The sequence below is a fragment of the Miscanthus floridulus genome, chromosome 3 (assembly GCF_019320115.1).
Source record: "Miscanthus floridulus cultivar M001 chromosome 3, ASM1932011v1, whole genome shotgun sequence".
Taxonomy (NCBI): domain Eukaryota; kingdom Viridiplantae; phylum Streptophyta; class Magnoliopsida; order Poales; family Poaceae; genus Miscanthus; species Miscanthus floridulus.
In genome coordinates this window covers 108866968-108890874 of record NC_089582.1, presented here as the reverse complement: position 1 = coordinate 108890874, position 23907 = coordinate 108866968, and the positions used below count along the sequence as shown (strand labels likewise).

General features: G+C 44.9%; 3 protein-coding genes and 1 pseudogene across 3 annotated transcripts; 3 read left to right on the top strand and 1 right to left on the bottom strand.

The window, feature by feature from the left end:
- Positions 1-822: 822 nt before the first annotated feature.
- On the bottom strand, positions 823-3921 carry LOC136544198 (uncharacterized; annotated as a pseudogene).
- A 342-nt stretch (positions 3922-4263) lies between these two features.
- Positions 4264-10954, top strand: LOC136546422 (uncharacterized). The gene is made up of 12 exons (XM_066538400.1): positions 4264-4717; positions 5382-5539; positions 5756-5978; positions 6078-6220; positions 6330-6532; positions 6874-7008; positions 7284-7412; positions 7746-8137; positions 9145-9355; positions 9508-9701; positions 9898-10389; positions 10635-10954. Exons 1-11 carry the CDS (start codon positions 4356-4358, stop codon positions 10100-10102), a joined length of 2355 nt encoding a protein of 784 aa, XP_066394497.1. The 5' UTR covers positions 4264-4355; the 3' UTR covers positions 10103-10389; positions 10635-10954.
- Positions 10955-14532: 3578 nt separating this feature from the next.
- LOC136546421 (rhamnogalacturonan I rhamnosyltransferase 1-like) lies at positions 14533-18112 on the top strand. Its single transcript, XM_066538398.1, has 8 exons — positions 14533-15064; positions 15407-15474; positions 15668-15756; positions 15848-16013; positions 16112-16401; positions 16492-16696; positions 16782-16936; positions 17324-18112. The coding sequence occupies exons 1-8, from the start codon at positions 14767-14769 to the stop codon at positions 17562-17564; spliced, it is 1512 nt and encodes a 503-aa protein (XP_066394495.1). The 5' UTR covers positions 14533-14766; the 3' UTR covers positions 17565-18112.
- Positions 18113-22274: 4162 nt separating this feature from the next.
- LOC136544197 (uncharacterized) lies at positions 22275-22976 on the top strand. The gene has a single exon (XM_066536438.1). The coding sequence runs from the start codon at positions 22275-22277 to the stop codon at positions 22974-22976; it is 702 nt and encodes a 233-aa protein (XP_066392535.1).
- Positions 22977-23907: the final 931 nt, after the last annotated feature.

The window sequence follows — 23907 nt, the reverse complement described above, 5'->3', positions numbered from 1 at the left end:
AGCCTAATCTCTGTATAGAGGTTGGCCAGGGCTGTGGAGTTGTATTTGGACTCCAAGTTTGGGTCTCTAGTTGTTTGGGTTGTATTAGGCAAGGATCTTGTGTATTTTGTAGCAACTGATAATCTATTGAAAACAGTTAAAGGTGGTAACCTCCTTTTGAAGACTTCATCAAAATATATCCTACATTGATGGACAGAGGGAGTAGTGTGTAGTGACATGGAAATATAGTTCCTGTCTTACTTGGAGTCCACCAAGGAGAAATAATTTACAGTAATGCAGGTTTTACAGCATGTTGCAAGCAGAACAATCCATGTCCAAGCAACATACAATTTGCAACATACAATGGCACCTTAAGATGGAAAAATGTAAGACTGAAAAATTGAAAGTGAAGGTGACAATTTGCAACATACAATGGCACCAACTCGAAGGGAATGTGGTGGTGGAAGCTGCTGATCATCAATCAGCAGCCATGCAGTGTTATCTAGCTCGACCACCAGACCCTACGAATAAATTCCAGTGATAACCCCAGCGAATAAATCAGCAGCCATTACAGTGTTATCAATCAGCAGCCATGCAGCCATACAATTTGTTTGATGAACCAGCTATCCAATGGCAGACTTGGTACCAAAATGTATCAGCTGTGCCAATGGCATAGGGTTCATAAGAAAGCATTCAACATATAATTAAGTTTCACAAACACACAAGTCTGGTAGCACACATGTTTTAAAATGGAAAAGGTTCACAAACCACACTAACTCATACAATTAAGTTCATACAGGACACAGGTTCATCAAACATATGTTTTGAAAATGACATAGGTTCTTAGATATTTTTCATTCTCCTTGGGACCAACTTCTTGGCTGTCGTTTTCTTCTTTCTTGGTGTTCCTTGAGTGGTGCTGGGCGACCCATCGATATCAGTAGGCTGGACTTCTGTGCCTTCTCCTAGCAAGAATGCCAATCGGCTGAAAAAAAGGAATAAATCAATTTAGTAACTGAACATTGTAATTCTCAAGAAGAATAGATGGATGTCGTCACTATGTTTACCCTCTTGTTAGCCTAATTGGGCTCTCTTGCAAGATTGTTTTCTTGGTTGGTCTGATGGGGCTAGTGAATACTATTGAAGTTTCCTGAACAAATGGCACTATAGCTGTTTCCTGAACAAATGGCACTATAGCTGTATCATTTTCAGCTTGCACAGATGCATTTTCATCTTGCACAGTTGCATGGTCAGATTGTACAGTAGGATTTTCAGGCTCCTTATCTTGCCTCTTTGTCCTTTTTGTTGGGATTTTAGCATTTGGCCCATATTTAGTAGTATTTTTCCTGGGCTTCCTTTTCCTGTAGAGGAAAATAATAAACAAATATTTAAAATAGCATGGTGCAATCAGTCAATAAATAAAATGAAGAACAAAAGATGCTACCTTTTCTTTGTCCCATTAAGTTTGCACTTGTAGCTAGTTTCTCCATGACCCAACTCACCGCATCCCTTGCACTTCCTTTTTCCCATGATCAGTTGCCTCTTTCCCATAGCAGCTTCCTGGGCTTCCAATTCTGCATCTTTATCGGCCTGATTGACAGCATCCTTTGCATCTTTTTTGCTCATTCCACCTTTTCCCCCTTCCAAACATCCTTTGATTCACAATTTTCTGGGCTTTCCAGCAGGTCTTTTAGCTAATGGTGCTTTAACAGCAAAGTCAAGCTCAACATCAGGCCACTGGGTCTTATCTGGAAGAGGTTCTATCAGTCTCTTATAAGCATTCTTGAACCTCTCCAGAGAGTAATAATCATGAACGAAGTCTTCCATCCTGACATCAATACTTTGTTGTACTGTTATGAGGCACAAGGCATGCTCACAAGGTTTTCCAGTGTGCTGCCACTGAAGACATGTACATTTATGCAAATGTGACTTCACAACATGCCTATTATGTGTGCTGGTTGTGTCATGTATCTCTGCAGCAAAAGGACCTGCCTTCACAACTGTTAGGTGTCCTAAACCCCTAGTCCTTGCTCTCAATTATCGAAGTACTGCTAGTAGGATTCTACCATGAAGCCTCTCTGAAATTGCACGTCTCTTGTGAAACAGTGTCATTATCATCTCTCTAATCTTGTCAGCAAGCTCAACTATAGGTAGATCTTTCCAATCTCTGATCCAATTATTGAAGCTCTCTGCAAGGTTGTTGGTAACATAATCACACTTGATTTCAGGGTTGAAGGCACTTCTCATCCATAACAATTTGTGATGGTTTTCAAGCCATTCCAATATTTGAGGGTTAGCTGAAACAACTTGGTTGAAAAAATATTTGAAAACTCTAGATCTATATGTTCTTGCTGCAGGATACATCTTTGAATATGTATCTCCCCCAAATCTTTTAATAAAATTCTGCATTAGATGCCTAAAGCATTCTCTATGTTTAGCTTGAGGGAACACATCTTTAATGGTTTTTTAGCCCTTTGCATGCATCAGTGCAGATAGCAAGTACTAGTAGGTGTCCTATAGCCTTATGCAGTTGAGTCATAAACCAAGTCCAGTTATCTATTGTCTCACCATCTATGAAACCAAAAGCAAGTGGATACATCCAATTATGACCATCTATAGCAGTAGCCGCAGCCATATGCCCATTCCATCTACCATTAAGTGCTGTTGAGTCTATGCTAACATAAGGCCTACAACCCTCTAAAAAGCCCTCAATGCAAGGACTTAATGCACAAAAAAATCTATGGAAGTACAATTCTCCATCTACCTGTTTTACGCCAATTTCAATGATACTTCCAGGTGATCGCTGCAGTACCTCTACCCTCCAATTGAACAACATTTGGAAGCTTTGTTTCCAGGTGCCAAACAACTTGTCACAGGGCATTTGTCTTCCCTTCCATACGGTGTCATAGGTAATCTTACATTTATGCTCTTTTTCTAGTATTGCCCTCATTTGTTTGGCGCCTATGGTGGGATCGTCCTTTAGGTGCTGAATGGCCTTTGATTTCATCCAGATACTTGTTGGAGTGGTGGTATACCGCCTTGAGCTAGCAGTACAGTCGTGTTTCGCAATCAAAGCTGTAACCTGCAACAAGCAAATAGCAAAAATATAAGATATATACAAACAAAAAATGGTGACATATAGTTAGGAAACAATAAATAGTTATACACCTTCACGGTGGACCCATCAGGTTGTCTACGCCCATTAATATGCCATGAGCAAGCATCATCTATGCAATTGGCAATGTACCTTGTCGGATCTGTTTTAACTATGCGGTATTCAAACTCCTTATTTATTGCAAATTGTTTCATGGCCAGTCTAAACTCCTGCATGTTTGGATACACGGTGCCAATATCCATAGAAGGGTTGTTAGGATCATAAGCATACAGTCCTTCCCCAGACACATGATCATCAACTGGAATTGCAGCACCAGTTGTGTCAATATCAATGTCAGTAGTTCTATTTTCAGCTATACTGTCCCTCTCAGCAGCAGCTTGAGCATCAGCCTCACTAGGCTTATCATGCTCATCACCCTCGTCTCTCAAACCCAAAAGATGAAACAACTGATCTTCATCAATTATATCTAGCATACCCTCACCTTCTCTATCAAATGTGTTTTCAATATGTAGTTCCTCCCAATTAACAGCTCCAGAATGCCCTGCAGCCCGTGAACTACCAAGAAAATCACATGCTTCCTGTGAATTGCCAACATCTGGAGTTTCATCTACAAGCTGAGGCGGATCATTGCTACCAATATCTGGAGTTTCTTCTACTGCATCTATACTATCGTCAGGCTCTGAATCGAGCCTGGACAAATTGTAAAAATTATACCGTGTTAGAAACCTATTGGACGAGGTGACTGTATTGGCTTCCCAAACTGAGTTAGATAAATACAAGAGGAAAGAGGAATCTTACAGAACGAGGTTACTCCATCTGCATTCCATGGGGAAGGTCACTGGCACTGCATCAGAGCTTGGAGAAGCTTGGCCGGGCGGAGTTTGGGGGAGCGCGCGAAGCGGGCGGGTGTGGGGGAGCTCGCGGAGCGCGGGCGGGCATGGGGGAGCGTGCGGTTGCGGGGGGTTGGCCGGGCGTGGGAAGGCAGATCGAGCGGGCGGCCGTGGGGTACCTCGGCGACGGAGGAGAAGAGCCCGAGAGGTTGATCCGTTCGTGGCTCCCGTTCTGTCCGTCCCAATCACGATCGTGAAAGGAAAAGAGAGAAACGAGGGGTAGAAGAGAAATAAAAGGCTTTAAATTCTCCTGGACAGCGTCCTAGCGGCTGTGTCGCACTCATCCTGGCGAAACCCAGTTGCTAGATGGCATTCCGTAAGCCCGCTTTGCCATAGTGGTCTCTCGCCAAATATCTCTCAAACCGGCGCCGATGCTCCGCCGGCGCCTGTGCCCCGGCGTGTTCCTCCGCCTCTTCGCCACTTCCTGCCGCCGCAGCTCCCTCCACCCCTCGCAGCCGCACCTCCCGAGAGCTACAGCTCTCCCGACGCTGCCTGTGGCGAAGAAGGTCCCCTTCAATGTGTCGGCGCACGGGAGGTCGTGGAGCGACCCGTACCACTGGATGCGCGACACCTCCGACCCGGACCTCCAGGCCCTCCTCGCTGCAGAGAACGCGTATGCCGACGCCTTCGTCGGCTCCGCAGGTGGCGGCGGCCTCCGTGCGCGCCTCGCTGCCGAGATGCGCGCCCGGTTGCCCGCTTCCGCCACCACACCGCCTCAGCCCTGGGGCCCTTGGTTCGTACTCCGCTGCGCCGTTGTTCACTTGTTCTATGTGTATGGCTGGGAATGTATTGGCATGATTTTCTAAATTGTGGCGATTTAAGGGCGTTGGTCTAGTGGTGCGTATTTAGTTATTATTAACTGTCAGAAATGAGATTTTGCACTTCTACTGTTTAATTCGTCGATTAGATATTCATCTGTTTTCTGAACTCAAATGCTAACAACTTAGTAGCACTAGGATAGATGTACAGGTCTGTGTTTAGCTTAGCTTTGAGTTTTGAAAGTATGATGGTAAGTATTCGGATTGTTTGGTTAGTTCCACAGTCGCAGGAGTAAGACAGTGTGCTTAAATGCATTTTACACAACTGTACCTAGGAAATTTTGCATGGTCTGTATACCCTATATGGATATGATTGAATTTGTTGCTTTTCAATTTTTATGTGTCTCTTTAGATTAAAAAAAACAAATTAGTGCTAACAAAAAATGTAGTGGAAGTGGGAAACAACAAATTTTATATGATGTTGCGTTTCAAGCACAAATTTTCAGTGCTAAAATATTTATAGTACAAGATTTAATGGTACAACATGATGAATCGTAGTACTTGATGAACAGTTCTACTTGCTCAAAAAGATGCCAGAGGTAGACCTTAGAATATATAACTTATTTTTTTGGAATTCAGGTTGTATTATCAATATGTTCCAGAGGGAAAGGAATACCCTGTTTTATCTAGGAAGCTGAGGCCTTCTAGTGGTCTGGTAGGAACTCTGCTTGATTACCTTTCTGGTTCAGAGAAGGAGCAAGTGTTGCTTGACTGGAACAAGGTTGCAGAAAAAAATGGTAGGTGCTACTTTCTAGGTTTATCCACATGCTTATCTTGACCTGATCTACTTCTGCATAGTGTCATATACATTGATTATTTTGCTCCTTTAAAGATAATGGAAAAAAAATCACCCAGCCTCTGCACCATGCCTATTTGCTCCTGTTTACTGATTTTTCAAAATGTGGATGTTTGTTGCTTGTCTGCATACATTTATTATTTTGGATATTGTGCAGGTTATGTTCACATTGGGACTTGTCGAATCTCTCCAGATCATAGGTTTCTTGCATATACAGTTGATACATCTGGGGGTGAACTATTTTCCCTTGAAGTGAAAGATCTTCTGTCTGAGCATGTCATCTTTAGTCCACCAGACAAGGGAATAGTTAGTTTAGCATGGGCTGGCAGCAGTGAAAGTTTATTTTACACTGTCTGTGATGACACTCTACGTCCTAACCAGTAATTTCTCTCCCGCCAAGGGCATATGTTCTATTAATATGAAGCTTGAACAGTTTTGGTCATTTTCTGTTTTAAAAATGTTTACATGTGATGTGACAGGGTTTTCTGTAAAAAGTTGCAATCGGACGAAGCAGGGTTTCTAGTTTTCACAGAGAAAGATGCAAACTGTTGCGTGGATATTACAAGCACAAAAGATTTTAAGTATATGACTGTCAATTCTAACACTAGGACATCATCTGAGGAAGGTTTCTTTTCAAACTTTTTTCTGATTCCCAATGCACTTTGCAGCATTGATCTTCTGGCCTTTTGCATATATACTTAATTATTATATTTTGCTTCTATGTCTGCAGGTTTTTGTGATCGAATCTGATAATCTAAGAGAAGGCTTATGGCCTATACGGAAACGTGTTGACAAAGTTCAGTACTTTTTGGAGCACCACAATGGGTTCTTTTACATTCTTACCAATGCTCCTGTAAATGATACCGAAACGACAACTGAAGGCTACTATCTGGCCAGGTGTAGGGCTGAAAAGTCACTGGTGGATAGATGGCAGGTGTCTCTCTTTCTCTGTAGTTTATTACTGGTGGATTTAGTTCCACTTTGGAAGTTGAACATATGTTCATATAGCTGGGGCACAAAAGAGATATGTAGGCAGTGCCTATTAGATTAGTAATGTTATGATATTTTTATTCAGTAACATTGATAATTTGATATCTCTAATATCAAAAGATGCCGGTCACATCCGCCTTTGAAATACACAACTTCAATACAATTCTCTGTGTTATGGATGAATTATTGTTGTTAACTATAAGCAGTTTTTTTATGTAGGCAATATTATTTCAAATTAAGGGTGATATTTTTTTCCCAAGTTGTTGATTGCATGCCTGTTTCTAGATTGTGACGTTACCTGCGTCGGACTGCACCATTCAGGATATGGACATTTTTCATGATAATTTAGTTCTCTATCTTCAAAAGAATGGGACTCCTCTTTTTTGCTCCATCAATATGCCAATTGATGTTGATGTTCAGGTATATTTTCTTGCCTTGTATCATTTGCAATATTGTTTGTTTTAGTGAGATAGAATTCATAGACATTTCATATGAGTCTGCTTATAGACTATAAAGCATCTGTTGCAAGCTTTGACTTATTTGGGATTGTCTTAAGTTTATTAATGACAGTTGTGGATTATAAACTGTATTTGATTTTTCTTATAGGAACTAATCATTACAGTTTGTTGCTTCTATTTTGTGAATCTCAAGTCTAGAACAACCAGATAGATTTAATAGCTTTATGAATCCTGCAGGAGCCAAAGGAACTTGATGATCTCAATCCATGGTTTTTCCCCATACCGTCAGAGTTATGCAGCATTGTTGCTGGATCCAACAATGATTTCATGTCATCTACTTATCGGCTAGTTGTTTCATCACCTGTGGTACAGCTTTTGCTTATATATGTCAAACGTGATTTTGTGTAATATTTTTATTTCAGATATCATTAGACCTCCTTTTCTTGAGTTCCAACATCTGATGCTTCATTTAACACTATTAGAGCATATAGCTTAGGGAATTCCATTGTACCACTCACATTGCTACTGCAGTTTCATTTACCATACAATTGACCGCATTTCACAGAACTTGTACAGCTAAACAATATTTTTTCATCATGTTAAACTGCCTAATTATTTTATTAACCAATGTATCATTCAGTACAGACTTGCAGCTTTGTAAAGTTTGTTCCTATAAATCTTTAAATTTGTGTGCCTCAGATACCGGACTTAACTGTGGACTATGATTTGAGAAAAAGGACTTTCACCATCCTTCATCAAGAGGAAGTAACTACCCCCTCTGCAAATCTAGGCAGCCTGGGCTTTCAATCCAATGCTTCAAGCATCCAACAAAACCTGCATCTTGTTGAAAATTCACAAAGTTGGAGTGATCTTTCCAAGCTATTCTCATGTCAAAGGATTGAAGTTACATCACATGATGGTGTTTCAATACCTTTAGTCATCCTGTATTCACGGGAAGCACATTGTCATGGAGAATCACCTGGGATCTTATACGGTTATGGAGCTTATGGAGAAGATTTGGACAAAAGCTGGTGTTCTCAGAGGTTAAGTCTCCTCTCTCGAGGTTGGGTTCTTGCATTTGCAGATGTTAGGTACGTTCAGGCTACAGAGCTGCAGTGACTGCTGTTGCCACCATATTTCAGAATTTTATATAAAAGATTGTTTAACAAGCAGCTTAGCATTCCTGCATAAGTGGCCAGGAGTTAATGCATGCCACAGAAAAAGAAGGATCCATATCCATTAATCCACTGAATCTTAGCAGTACATCAATTTTAACCTTTAGTTTCTGTTAAAGATATTGTTTGTCACGAGCCTAAGTACAGGCCCCCGAGACGAAATAGATGGGCCAAGGAGGGGGACCCAGGCCGGCCATGCCCTGGCCGACCGCGCCACCAGGGGGGCGCGACCAGAGGAGGGGCGGCCTTCCGCCACGCCGCGAATGTCCAAATCTCGGAGAATATATATAGAATAAAGGAAAGAAATAGGATCAGTTTAGAAATAAGATTAGATGGGATTTGATAGAGAAGTCCAAATCTATAAGGACTTTCTTCCTTTAGTTTACTTGAGATGCAAGTCCATTCAGGACTATAAATATAGGGACATTGTAACCATTCCAATCTAAGAAATAGCTTCGGTTTTCCTCTATCTCCCCTCTCCTGCGCCTCCCTCTCCCTACCCAGCGCCGACGCCCTCCCCTCTTCCTACTGCGTCGCCCGTGCCCAAGTAGGCCGCCGCCGCCACCAGCAGCAGGACCTTGACATTATTTGCTAACATATTGGGATAAATGGTGCTCCATCTCAGGCAAAAACAATGTGTCATTTACTGTCCTGGCATATGTAGTTCCCCATTGAACATTCCTTATTACAGGGGCACTGGACAGATTTACAAAACTAGTTGTTTTGCGGTCATGAAATTCTAGTTTTCATCCAAAGTTGCTTGGAGGTCTGAACAAGTGAACAACCAAGCTACTGATATCAGGAATGCTCTGCAATATGAACATAAAATTATTTTCTATTCATTTTCTGTTGTGATAATTCTTGTTTATATTGATAACTTCTGTTTTATATGAGGCACTAAATTCTTGAGCCTAATCATGTAGGGGTGGAGGGGATTTATCTTGGCATATGGCAGGAACCAAAGCTAACAAGATAAAATCAATTCAAGATTTTGCTGCATGTGGTATGCATCTCATAAAGGAAGGCTTTGTTCACCAAAATCGTCTTTGTGCTATAGGCTGTAGTGCTGGTGGTCTGCTAGTGGGCGCCGTCATTAATATGCTTCCAGACTTATTTTCTGCTGCAGTTCTCAAGGTAAGTCAATCAGCTCAGTTAGACATACAAATTCTTGGGCAAGTAAATGGATCCATTTCGTACTGGGATTTCTCTCCCTACTTATGCTTCTGCTAATACTCATTTTGTTCAGGTTTTCATTTATGGTTAACATGTATTTCTACTTAAAACAGGTTCCTTTTCTTGATATCTGCAACACAATGTTGGATCCTACTTTGCCTCTCACTGTCTTGGACTATGAAGAGTTTGGTGACCCTAATATCCCAGCTGAATTTGAGGCGATCAGCAGTTATTCTCCTTATGATAACTTAGCACCTGGTGTATGCTATCCTCCAGTCCTGGTGACTGCCTCGTTTAATGATACAAGGTTTTGCCCTAGTAAATTGATTCTTTTGTAGACTGCATGGATCATATGTATATACTTTTTCCACGTGAAATTGTGGGTTTTTTTTTTTTACTTATTTATCCTTTTCCTGTCACCTCGCATTCGCAGTATTTGGGTAGGCTTCTTAGTTGATCATTGTTAGTTTCCTTGCCAGTTTTTCATTATTTTTGTTTGGCAGGGTAGGAGTTTGGGAAGCTGCTAAGTGGGTTGCAAAAGTAAGAGATATCACATGCACATCCTGTTCCCAGTCAGTTATTCTCAAAACTAATATGCAAAGTGGCCATTTCGGTGAGGGCGGGCGTTTCATGCACTGTGATGAGACAGCCTTTGAGTATACATTTCTCATGAAGGTCTTGGGTTTGGATGACATAGCTATGACGTAGTGGACTCGCGCCTGAGGCTTTTCACGGAACAGATTTTGTGTGGCTCTGAAAGCAAAAACTGAGATAATTGCCTTTTGTGATATGCTCAGGGATAAGATTGCATCCTCATAATTATTGATTAAAAGAGCTTGCAATGGAAGGTGATGCGCCCTTGAGGTGTGTTCTGTTTGGCTTTCAATAGACAAGCTGTGGATTTCTATGTGCAGATTATCAACTTATGCTTTCAAAAATAGCACACTTGGATGCTACTCATCAACAGTGCAAAGGTGAAGTGTTCAGCACTTAAGGTCAGTAACCAGGAGTACTTGATATAATTGCATTATTAGTACGAATAAGTCTTGTTACAACAGTAGCCAGCGTGGTATCTAGCATACTGATCGTCTAGGAATTCTTCAGTGACAATATGATTTGATTATGTACTATCTCTTGCATGAAACCGGACATTTTTTTTGTGGAAACAAATCATCATGAATCATGATCAAATAGGTCTGACTGTGTCATGACTTTCAATGTTATTCCCCTGAGTGCGCAGGTGGCAGATGAGATCCTTAGATATGGGGCTATTGGCCAAAGGATAAATGGTTGAGCATGGATGTTGATTTCGACTTCTACTTCATACGGCAGGCTAGTGTATGTTGCTTTCTTCTCTTTGGCTCATCTGACAGATGATGTGCTCTTTTTACACTATCCTTAAATTAAGTTCAGGTTGTCACACTCTTGTGCTCATTTTTTTATGAGTGTAATCGTCCTCGTCCCCTTGCTATGCCACATACTCCAATGTTCAGTGCAACACTACAAATTAAATGATGACTTGCTAAAACTTATTGAGCACATTTCTCCGAGCTTATCCTAGTCACCGTTTCCTTCTTCTTTTCGAGGATTCTAGTCACCGTTTGTATATATATATACTTGTGTCCACTTTGTTCAGTGCAGCAATGCAAAGTAAATGATGACTGTTTGAAACGTACCGAGCACATTTCTCTGTGACTATCGTATTTTAGAGATTGGGCTTTCCATAGTGATGCAATTATTTATGCTTGTAGTGCACGGGTGCTCGTGCCAATAAGTACCAGTTGGTGCATATGGATCTGCGATATAAACAAAACAACTATCCTACCCAGAATATTCTATAGCTAGCAAACCCCAAGGATAAGTCTTGGAGTTCAAAACTGTCCTTGTTTTTGTCAGTACCTGCGATTCTACTGTACGGATACGCTTAGGGCCTGTTTGGCTTACAGGATTTTCAAAGGAATTCTAAAGGAATGAGAATCCTACGATTTAAAACACTGTAGCAGCGTTTGGAATGGAGGATTCGTGAGCTGCGTTCCGGAGGAAAGGCTCCCGCAGACGCCGGTTTCAAAGGAAAAAAAGAATCCACTCAGATCTCTGGTTTTGATTTCCTTTGAGCTGCGCAGTGTTACTTCCTGTGTTTTTCCTGTGTTATGGATTCCTGCGTTCCAAACACCCCTTCTAGTTATTTCCTGCGTTTTTCCTTTCCTCTGTTTTACCACTACACACTCACCCTATTCCTACGTTTTTTTCTATTCCCGTGTTTTTGATTCCTGCGTTCCAAACAGGCCCTTATTGTTACTCTCACGCCCTTTTCACTTCCTATATCACTCAACCGTGTTTCCAATTTCCAAACTATGCCCTTGTTTAGTTCGCAAAATTTGGATTTTGGGGCTACTGTAGCACATTCGTTTTTATTTGACAAATAGTGTCCAAACATTGACTAATTAGGCTTAAAACGTTCGTCTCGCAATTTCCCACCAAACTGTGTAATTAGTTTTTCTTTTCGTCTACATTTAATGCTCCATACACGGGCCGCAAACATTCGATGTGACAGGTATTGTAGCAACTTTTTGGATTTTGGGGTGGAACTAAACAAGGCCTATGTTACGCATGTGGTGATATGTACCTGGCACCTCTACCGAGTGCTTGAAGGTGAATCTAGAATAAAATATATGAATCTGATTGCTGGGCTGGTGTTCCAAGTCAATCTTAGTTTCGCTGGAGAATACTTAGGAAAAAACTTCGTTGGAGGATGCGCATGATTTTATCATGCACGCATGATCACACCTGATTTCGTTATTCGTCTCTCTAGGAAGCATTCAGTTGGTCATCATAACCATCCCTAAGTACCAACCGGCATGAGCTCCTGCGGCCACAACTTTACCATTATGGTTACAGAGATGGCCTCGGGACACTGGTGGTGGTGTTTGATTTGACAATTGTATGCTGGGCCAGCGCATACTATCGCATTCAGATTGGACGTCGAACGTCTTGAGATTATCTATTCCTTTCTGTCCAAAAAAGAATTAAATCTCATATTTGAGGGATAAATTAATCTCAAGCTTGACTAAATATATAAAAAATATTAATATTTAAGATGCTTAATAAGTTAAGTATCATTAGATTAATTATGATGTTGTTCTAATATACATATATTAAAGTATATAAATATTGATACTATTATTTATAACTTAAATCAATTTTGAGACTGGTTAGCTCCTTGAAGATTGAGATTTTTGTTCGAGCAGTCGACAGCAGTGTATAATAACGATATCATTGGCCCACCGCTTGCTTGCTGAAAACGCAGGACGCAGGCTGCGTTGGTTGCTATGCCGATTCGCGAGGTATTCTGTGATGCGATTATTGCTTCACCTTTGGAGTGCGTGGTGATTATTCTGTTGCTGCGGTTTGTTTGCTCCCAACTGCTGCTGTGGTTTAATATGTACGTAGATCGTCTTTCAAGCTCCTTGGTGTCAGTGTTGATGCACTGGTGGTACAAGTAGTAGTGATACTCGCGGAGTGAAAGTAAACCTTCCCATGGGGATTGGGGGGGGGGGGGGGGGGGGGGGGGGGGGGGGGGGGGGGGGGGGGGGGGTGGTGGACAGCGTGTTTGGTTTGATGGAAGAACAGAGTTGATTCCACTAGTTAACTTGCATTTGGCCAAAACTTATTGGTACCGAACCGTTCTGCAAACCAAACGCCAACGCCAGGTTAGGAGTTAGGGTCGGATCGTTCCGTATCCATCCGTCCGGTAAACCAAACACCCCTGGCAATAGGCGATACTCTCTCGGTCCTAAATTAAATCAATTTCTAAAGTTGTCCTTGAGAGAACCTACGGAGAGTGGGAGACGGACAGAGGGCGCGGCTTCACTCTATACTGACGATAAGTAAGCAGGTTCAGAGGTTCGACACCTGTTCCCAGAAGACCCATATATTTCTGTCTTTGTTTCACAGAAGAAACCTTACGTGTCAATTGTGACGACGCGTGCCAGCTGCTTATGCAAATATAAAAATATAGCTAACAAACACATACGTTTTCTGTTGATGATGATACCGGAATCTTACCATTATTGCTCCAGCCCAATGTCCGCTTGATAGCACGGCAAACTTATGCCACTGCGAATCGTTTCGGTTTCATGAGCAAACCGCTTTAACGATCACGGATGGCACCAAAATCTAGAAACTGAAATCTCGCAGCAATTGGTTTTACTCTTTTAGGCCAAGCATTCCTTTTCTACAACTACAAGCAATGCCTGGTTGGCTGGTTCAAGGGGGCTCTCCTGGCCATTTTCAAGCTGAAGACGATGAAGCCGCCTCGGTTTTTGTATGGGTCCGTCTCCGTGAGTCTATTCATGGGCGTTATTGTAGTTGTGGATGGGCTCCATGCTGCACACAAGAAGCCCCACGGACATTCCGGCTGTCACCCACTCTTTTTCAACTTTCCCATTTGTGCATCTTATTTCTCTTTGGCAGGCTAGGAACATTCAAAAGCGTGGAATTTTAAAAAAACATTCAAAAGCGTGCCGTGTGGGTCGCAGCCTAAGCCTTGCCCACATGCCAGTGTCACTGGTTGCAGATGACCCCCTCGCGCCCCCCCCCCCCCCCCCCCCCCCCCCCCCCACCCACCCCGTTTTTCCCTGATATATCTCGAGTCTCATATATCTCAGTCTATCTTATCTTATTTGTCTTGTATAAGCCAAAACTTTTACTAGCAATATCAAAAAAATTATAGAAGCTGAAACACAAAATCGACGTTAGTAGACTTTTTTTAGAAAAACTATTTTTATAATATACAGCTTTTTTTTTGTATATATAAGATATTTATCTTTTACATATTAGTACTACTAATTAATGCTTTAAAATTGGCTTGGGACAAAGCTAGATGTGGCAATGTGCTCGCGTCTGTGATTGAGGATCATTACAAAAAAAAAAAGACAAATCTGTGATTGAGGATAGATGACTTCAAGGTCCACTAAGCGAACTGAAGTCAAACTGGAGGCTTCCTACACCCTGTCCATGTCCACTGTCCCCCTGACATCCGGGCCCGCACATTGGTTTCCCTTCACAGGCTCATAGCCTCTTCCTCTTGCATACGGACAGGGCCCCGTGCGTACAAATAAGCCAAGCTGGGCGGCCACACGGGCACGACGAACTTGACGCGCGCCTCCTGCCCGCCGCCGGTTGCCGCCGCAGCTCTCACGGCGACGCCGGCACGTCACGGTTCGCCGGCCTGCTCTCGTGCACACTGGTTTTGGTAAGAGGCCAATAATCATAAAGGCAGGCAGGCAGTACGCTGAGAGAGCGCTAAGCTTTGGTCACGGGAGATCGCAAGAACCTCCACTATTCAGGTGGCCTAGGACTCTCAGACTCAGATGGAGGTTCGTCGTGCCTCGGATGAGATGGGCAGCGGCGGTGGAGGCGGGAAGTACGAGAAAGCGCGGCATTCGTCGTCGGCGCGGGTGAAGCTGTGGGTAGCGCGCGCCAGCACCGTGCTGCTCTGGACGTGCGTCGTCCACCTCGCGGCCTACCGGGAGCTCTGGGCGCCCAGCGTGCTCACCAGGTGGCCTGGCTGCCTCAACCAGCCGCACGTCGTGCCGGAGGAGGTGGCGGTGGCTGTAGCGGACGCCGGCCAGAGGCAGGCAGCGCGCGCCGTGGTGCTTCCACCCAAAAGTAAGTTGGTGGCATCTTGGTTCATGGTTTTTGGAATATTTGCGAATCAAGCTTCTCTTCTTTCATTGGTTAGGAATTTCTGACCTTTCTTGTTTCTGTCCTTCCCTTTTGAGAACTTTTTTTTGGGAAGAGATTATGTTCAAAAGTCTCCGAGGTTATTTCTAGACCATTTCAATTATATGCTCGTTTTGTCTAGTCACCGGCCAATTCGTCAGACTAAGTCCGCAGAATAATTCGATTAACCACTCCATGTATTTTCATGAGTTCCTCTATCTACGTCTTATGTCAAGGCACCAATAAGTAGCATGGCCAATCGTTTGATTTGATCAATACTATGTTCAGGAATCTACAAGAACAATGGCTATCTGATGGTCTCCTGCAACGGTGGGCTTAACCAGATGCGAGCAGCAGTAAGCACTGTGTATCGAAATCTAAATACAACTGTCACAAGTTATATTTCTGAATTTCTGCATTGTTAAGCTTTCTGTGTATCAAACCGAGCATACATCTACCACAGTTTTTATTCCTGAATTTTGACCGGTTGTCAAATACTAAAACTTCAGCCTCAAAGTTACACTTTTTCTTCATTTTTTGTTGTGACAGATTTGTGATATGGTAACGATTGCAAGGTATCTGAACGTTACTCTTATCGTACCAGAGCTGGATAAAGCTTCATTTTGGGCTGATCCCAGGTGATATTTTCTTTCTATACCAATCCACTTTTCTATCCCCTTTCCAAAAAGAATCATTTGCCTTCAATTTATTCTGACGCTTCTTTTCCAGTGATTTTCAAGATATATTTGATGTGGACTACTTCATAGCATCACTAAGAGACGAGGTCCGAATTCTGAGACAACTGCCTCCAAGGCTTAAAAGAAGAGTGGAAATGGGATTTCTTAGGTCCCTGCCGCCAGTCAGTTGGTCTGATATCGCCTATTACCATCATCAGGTTTGATTGCATCTTCCTTTTTCGCTAATGCGACATCATGAGCTGAAACTATATCCGAAACCTGGTGAAGATTGTTAGTGTTTATTTGGGGAAAACAGATTCTACCTCTGATAAAGAAGTACAAGGTCATTCACCTAAACAGGACAGATGCTCGCCTTGCAAATAATGGCTTACCCATGGAAATTCAGAAACTAAGGTGCCGTGTCAATTACAATGCTTTGAGATTTACCCCTGAAATAGAAAATCTGGGCAGACGTTTGGTTCAAGTTCTTCGCCGGAATGGTCCCTTTGTAGTTCTTCACTTACGGTATGAGATGGACATGCTTGCCTTCTCTGGATGCACACATGGTTGCAGCAACATGGAGGCTGAAGAGCTCACGAAAATGAGGTATTACATCCTTTTTTATCTCCCCCAAAATTTTCTCGAGCAGTTTTTATAATCTATTGTAAAAAAGTATTTGTATTTTGATCTTGGCAGATATGCCTACCCATGGTGGAAGGAGAAAGTGATTGACTCTGATGCCAAGAGGAAAGACGGGCTCTGTCCTTTAACACCGGAGGAGACTGCACTGGTGTTGCAGGCACTCGGAATTGATCGCAGTTATCAAATTTACATTGCTGCAGGTGAAATGTATGGTGGACAAAGAAGAATGGCTGCTCTTACCTTGGCTTATCCCAATGTGGTCAGTTCATCATCTTTGATGCTATTACTGCATTCTTATGATTGAGTTCCTAAAATTATTTACTATTGTGAATTGTGATGATCAGGTTAGAAAAGAGACATTATTGCCTTCAGAACTCAGTCTTTTCCAGAACCATTCTTCCCAGATGGCAGCACTGGATTATATGGTATCCTTGGAGAGTGATATTTTCATACCCACTTATGATGGTAACATGGCAAAAGTTGTAGAGGGTCATCGGAGGTACTTTGCCACATCCTAATAGTAATTTGTCAGTAAAAAAACTCACAGGTGTGGCCGCGTGGTTATCCTTGCAAGCTGACACTGTGCTTGACAATTTTATGTACAAGCAAATTTCGTTCATGCTATGGAATTTTTCCTTAGCTATGCTATACGATACTATACTATCATATATATAGTAACATAATCAAATGTTCGGATCCTTGTGAGAATAGAATCTTGTGGAGGGAAGAATGACCCTGTGTGCATAGTTTTACCTTTTGGCATTCTAGGTAATACTGTAGTTACTTTCATATGGTGAAACTGAAGTGTCACGATCTTTTGTCTTGATGAATCCTCCTGCTTTTGAACTGCTGATGGGAACATGTCTTATTATTCTTGTGGGCACAGATACTTGGGATTCAAGAAGACGGTACTGCTAGATCGGAGGCACATTGTCGAGCTTGTCGATGAGTACAGAAATGGCACATTGAGCTGGACTGATTTCTCCTCTGCTGTCATGGCGTCACATATCAGCCGCATGGGCGAACCGTCTAGGAGGCAGATGATTCCCGACAAACCCAAGGAAGAGGATTACTTCTATGCGAACCCACACGAGTGTTTGCCAGCAGAAGATATTTCAGTCTTGTGATACCCGCAGCACAGTGAATGCGCGGCCTTTCAGAATTCAGAACCACACACTCTACAGGATTGGCAAGGATTATGCTGTGCATGCATGTTGAGTTGGCAATAAACGGAGGCGCCTCGTTTGTTCCTATGAGCAAGCATATATGAGACGAAGGACCTCCTCCTTCGGTTAGGTCAGCGTCGGGAACCGAATACTGGGTACCTAAACCGAATACTGGGTACTTAAAGAGGAGAAGCTAATAATCATCAAACTCTGGCTTCGTTCAGCAAGTGGTCACGGCCCTATCAGGATCACCGAGCATTCTATCCCTAGCACCGTCTATCGTGTTAGCAGGGCAGGCTCAAAGAAAAAGGAAGACCCGACACCTTCGAAGGACCTTCTTTACCTCTGGTTTTTCTTCTTTCTTCCATCTGTAATCTCTGCTCCCCCTTGATCTATAAAAGAGAGGGCAGAGCACCCCACCAAGGGGATGGATCAATTCAACACACCACGCATCACATAACATATAGCTGAGTAGCAACCAAGCTCTCAGTGTCCTTTCAACCTTTCCAGCAGAGATTCAGGACATGTCCCTCTCTCGACCGTTTGCACCCCCTACTACGAACCTTTCAGTGCTAATAACACGAGCAGCAGCCGCAAACTAGACGTAGGGACATTCTGCCCGAACCAGTATAAACCTTGTGTCTTTTAGCACACCATCCGGGCCCAACGCGCAACAAATACAATTTACTAGTTGGTGTTTATTCGAAACATCGACAGTTGGCGCGTCAGGTAGGGAAACTTTGCGTGTTCTGATGTCAACATTAGGCCACGGATGGCTAGCCACGGAATCAGCTAGGTCCCGAGCGCACACGTGCTCTTCAGTGACCTAGACTTCATCGTCACGGTGGGAGGAGAGTTGGCATTGACTCACGCCGTCGTCTGACCTCTCCCCTCCATCGGCCTCGACTACGGGAGGCTTGAGCGCCAGCTCAGCGTCTCCCTAGGACCCCAGCAGTCCAGGGAGGACCCACGCCGCCTCATCCTCTCTCCGAAACAGCCCACACAGAGCGCCCCGACAGTGCTTCCGTTCGGTCTCCGTAACGTCGCAGCGACCGTCAGCCTTCTTGTGGCACAGCGCATGATCCCATTCCCGCGAACAACAAATTCATGGGGATGATCAAACACGTCACTGAATCTCTCCATGGCCTCCTCGCAGAGGAGCCGGGGTCGCCCTCTAGCTCTGACTCTAACAGGGGGAGCCATCACCCCTCCCGGAAATGCTTAATGACGGGTACCCCCGAGGGACATGTCGAAAGCATCTCTGAGGAGGAGGCTACCCCGGCGAACAACCTCGGCGATAGGGCCAAGGGGGAGAGAGCGGCCCCACCTCGCATGGGGGTGGAGCAGTTGAAAGCCCAAACCGAGAGATCGAGGAAGCACGAATCCAGCTCGAGCAGGAATGCGCGGAGCTTGATCGGGAGATAGAGCGCCACAGAGACGGTGGGCGCGCACGCGTCATGGCCCGCGACGTGAACTGGAGGATCATCGTCGACGATGAAGCCCTCCCTCGCTTCACTCGGGCAAGCCAGAACATCGCCGCTGCAGTGGCCCTGCTACATGGCCTTCCAGAGGCCGCGACGCTCGAGGACCGTTGGACCCACCATGGGATTCGAACGCTACTCGAGCGTGCGGTGGCGCAGCAGGCAGAAAGTTCGTTGTCTCGACGACGCGAGCTCGATGTCAGCCAACGCACGCTCTCCGAGCGGCCCGGTAGGGATGCGTTGGTCCACCCGGCACCATAGGGCGGCGGGCGGCGCGTCGCGGTCCTAGTACATCAGCGTCTCGGCTGCAACCGTGACGCACACAGCACCCTCGACGCCCGTAGATGTACTTACAACGACCCGAGAGAAGGAGCCTACCGTGGCTATCATCCTCGTCGCAGTGGATGCTACGACAGCGGCGAGGACCGAACCTCGAGCCTCGACCTGCCGGGCCCTCAGGCCTTCGGCCGTCACATCCTCCACGCTACTTTCCCGCCGAGGTACCGACCATCGACCAATATCCCAAAGTACTCTAGGAAAATAAACCCTAGATTATGGCTTGAAGACTATCGGCTTGCCTGCCAAGCCAGTGGTGCGGATAATGACGACTTCATTATCCGCAACCTTCCACTATTCTTAGCCAATTCGAAACGAGCGTGGTTGGAACACCTACCATCCAACGCTATCCAGAGTTAGGTGGATCTAAAGAAGATCTTTGTGGGGAACTTCTAGGGCATGTACAAGCGCCCTGGGAACCCATGGGACCTCAAGAACTACCAATAGAAGACCGACAGTGCAACGAGCTACCTAACATCGCTGATGCTGATGTTATAGGAGCTTTCTTGTCCAGGATTACCTATGAGTCTTTGGTTCATAAGCTGGGACGCAAGGGCCCATGAACCACCAAGGAACTCCTGGACATCGCCACTAGCCACGCCTCAGTAGAAGAAGCGGTCGGGGCGATCTTCGATCATCTCGATAGCAAGGCAAGGCAGGACGAGGGCACCGATGAAGGCGCCTCTAATTGTTCTGCCAAAATGAAGAACAAGAAGCAACGATGCGAGGACTCACTCATGGTCGCTGCTGACCGCAAGGGTGGTCGAAAGCCCACGGAGGGCACTCTGAACCATTTCAAAAAACTACTCGAGGGGCCATGCCCAAACCATGCTTTCCCAGTCAAGTATATGTACAAAGACTGTAGCCTCATGCGGCGGTTCTTGTCCGAATAAAAGGTCCTAATATGGCTAGAGGGGGGTGAATAGCCTATTTAAAAATCTACAAATCAACTAGAGTAATTTGATTAGTGTGACAAATAGCGTAATGCAAACTTGCTCTAGCTCTATAAGGATTGCAAGCCACCTATCCAACAATTCTAGTTGCAATGATTTCTTAGGCACACAAACTTGCTACTCTAAATAGCTCAACTAGATAAATGTAAATAATAAAGCAAGCTCTCAATTCTAATTACACTAAAGAGCTTGTATCAACTAGTTTGCAAGAATGTAAGCAAGTAAATAGGGTGATTATACCGCCGTGTAGGGGATGAACCAATCACAAGATGAAGATCAAGCCAATCATCGGGAGAATGCAAATGGCAAGAGACAACCTATTTTTCTCCCGGGGTTCACGTGCTTGCCAACACGCTAGTCCCCGTTGTGTCGACCAACACTTGGTGGTTCGGTGGCTAAGAGGTGTTTCACAAACCTCGTCCACATGATAGGACATCGCAAGAACCGACCCACAAGTGAGGTAACTCAATGACACGAGCAATTTACTAGAGTTACCTTTTAGCACTCCGCCGGGGAAGGTACAACTCCCCTTACAATCACCGGAGATGGCCATGAACAATCACCAACTCGTGCCGATCCTCCACCGCTGCTCCAACCGTCTAGGTGGTGGCAACCACCAAGAGAAACAAGCGAAATCCATAGCGCAACACGAATACCAAGTGCCACTAGATGCAATCACTCAAGCAATGCACTTGGATTCTCTCCCAATCTCACAATGATGATGGATCAATGATGGAGATGAGTGGGAGTGCTTTGGCTAAGCTCACAAGGTTGCTATGTCAATGAAAATGTGCAAGAGTTAGAGCTTCAACCGGCCATGGGGCTTAAATAGAAGCCCCATGGAATAGAGCCGTTATACCCCTTCACTGGGCAAAACGCGCTCTGACCGAACGCTCCGGTCATACTGACCGGACCCTGGACTCAGCGTCTGGTCCACTGATTTTTGCCACGTGTCACTCTGAGTTAAAACTAAACCGTTAGATCACAATGGCTAAGTGCTGACCGGACGCTCCGGCTAAACTGACCGGACGCTGGAGCCTCAGCGTCCGGTCAAGTATAGTAAGGGTCCAAATCTATTTTTCCTCGACCGGACGCGTCCGGTCCACCTCGATCGGACACAGCCCAGCATCCGATGGTATACCCTAGCTACTGTACCGCCAGGTCAGCGTGACCGGACGCAGGTAGTCAGCGTTCGGTGCATTCAGATCCAGCGTCCGGTCACTTGATCGACGCTGGCATCTCCTCTGTCTTCTTCACCCTTGCTCAAATGTGCTAACCACCAAGTGTATCACCTTGTGCACATGTGTTAGCATATTTTCACAAATATCTTCAAGGGTGTTAGTGATTCACTAGATCCTAAATGCATATGCAATGAGTTAGAATATCTAGTGACACTTTGATAACCGCATTTTGATACAAGTTTCACTCCTCTTAATAGTACAACTATCTATCCTAAATGTGATCACACTCACTAAGTGTCTTGATCACTAAAACAAAATGGCTCCTATATTTTATACCTTTGCCTTGAGCCTTTTGTTTTTCTCTTTCTTCTTTTCCAAGTTTAAGCATTTAGCCATCACCATGCCATCACCATTGTCATGATCGTCGACATTGCTTCATCACTTGGAGTAGTGCTACCTATCTCATAATCACTTTGATAAATTGGGTTAGCACTTAGGGTTTCATCAATTAACCAAAACTAAACTAGAGCTTTCACCGGAGGCTCCAAAAAAGGGGAGCACAGAAAGGACCCTGCCCCCACCGCAGACGATGCCAAGGAGAAGGCCGACGACTTTTCAACACCAGATGGGTGCCTCATGATCTTCAGAGGATCAGCAGCCTATGACTCCAAACATTGTCGGAAGGTCACGCGCCGTGAAGTCTATACGACCGAACCGGCCATGCCTGCCTTTCTTCGGTGGTCAGAGTCCGCCATAATCTTTGATCGGACCAACCACCTGGAGAGCATCCCGCATCCGAGGAGATATCCACTAGTGGTTGACCCAATCGTTGGCCCGAAGCGGCTCACCAAAATACTGATGGATGGAGGCAGTGGCCTCAACATCATGTATGCCAAGACGCTCGACAAAATAGGCATCGACCGAACACGCCTCCTCCTAACCCGAGCACCTTTCCACGACATCATGCTCGGAAAGCAGGCTATGCCACTTGGGCAGATCAATCTGTCTGTTACCTTCAGGAATCCATCCAATTATAGGACAAAAACCCTCACCTTCGAGGTGGTCAGGTTCTCCAGAACCTTCCACGCCATCCTGGGACGTTCATGCTATGCGAAGTTCATGGCTGTCTCCAACTATACATACCTCAAGCTAAAAATACCAGGCCCCAACGGGGTCATCACCGTCGACACCTCCTTCCAGCGCACCTATGAGTGCGAGGTCGAGTGTTGCGGTCACGCCGCAGCAATCGTCGCCTCTAAAGAGCTCGCCGCCATCAAAGAGGAGGTCACCAAAGAAGCGCCCGACCCCAAAAGGTCGATCGGATCCTTTGAGCCAGCAGAAGGTTCTAAGGAGGTCCTAATAGACCCTGGGAGCACCGAGGGAAAAACGGTGCACGTTGGTACCATGCTTTCCTCTGAATAGGAAGACGCCCTCGTTGGCTTCCTCCACGCCAATAGAGACATCTTCATGTGGAAGCCCTCGACATGCTAGGCATCCCGAGGGAAGTCACTGAGCACACCTTGAAGATCCACCCAGGCTCCAAGCTAGTAAAGCAACACCTACATTGCTTCAACAAGGGGAACGCAGGACCATCGACGAGGATATAGCAAAACTTTTAGCGGCCGGATTCATCAAGGAAGTATACCACCTAGAGTGGTTAGCCAATCCTATTCTTGTATGAAAGAAGAGTGGGAAATGGAGGACATGTGTCAACTATATGGGTCTCAACAAAGCATGCCCAAAGGATCTGTTTCCTTTACCGCACATAGACCAAATAGTTGACTCTACCTCGGGGTGTGAAACCCTCTACTTCCTTGATGCGTACTCCAGATACCATCAAATCACGATGAAAGAGTCCGACCAGCTCATGACATCTTTCATCACCCCCTTTGGATCGTTCTGCTACATCTCAATGTCGTTCGGTCTGAAGAACGCTGGGGCTACGTACCAGCGTTGTATGCTCAAGTGTTTTAGGGACCTCATCAGGCGGACTATTGAGGCCTACATTGACGACATCGTGGTCAAGTCCAAGCAGGCTGGCCACCTTGTTGCCGATCTTGAGCAGACCTTTGCAAAACTCCGAGCGAATGGCATAAACTCAATCCCGAGAAGTGTGTTGTCGGGGTCCCAAGGGGCATGCTGCTTGGTTTCACCATCTTCAAGCATGGCATCGAGGCCAGCCCGGAGAAGATCTCAGCCATCACAAGGATGGGCCCAATTCAGAACATAAAGGGGGTACAGTGGGTTATGGGGTGCCTCACCGCACTCAGCTGCTTCATCTTATGCCTCGGTGAACGAGGTCTCCCCCTTTATCGACTTCTAAAGAAGGCCAATCACTTTGAATGGGCATCCG

Bases quoted from the DNA above. Each gene is read 5' to 3' on its own strand.
- LOC136546422 (XM_066538400.1), top strand. From the start codon at position 4,356: ATGCTCCGCCGGCGCCTGTGCCCCGGCGTGTTCCTCCGCCTCTTCGCC. The intron at 6,533-6,873 runs GTGTCTCTCTTT...GCCTGTTTCTAG, and splicing joins CACTGGTGGATAGATGGCAG to ATTGTGACGTTACCTGCGTC. The intron at 7,009-7,283 runs GTATATTTTCTT...TGAATCCTGCAG, and splicing joins CAATTGATGTTGATGTTCAG to GAGCCAAAGGAACTTGATGA.
- LOC136546421 (XM_066538398.1), top strand. From the start codon at position 14,767: ATGGAGGTTCGTCGTGCCTCGGATGAGATGGGCAGCGGCGGTGGAGGC. The intron at 16,402-16,491 runs GTATTACATCCT...TGATCTTGGCAG, and splicing joins GAAGAGCTCACGAAAATGAG to ATATGCCTACCCATGGTGGA. The intron at 16,937-17,323 runs GTACTTTGCCAC...TTGTGGGCACAG, and splicing joins GTTGTAGAGGGTCATCGGAG to ATACTTGGGATTCAAGAAGA.
- LOC136544197 (XM_066536438.1), top strand. From the start codon at position 22,275: ATGCCTGCCTTTCTTCGGTGGTCAGAGTCCGCCATAATCTTTGATCGG.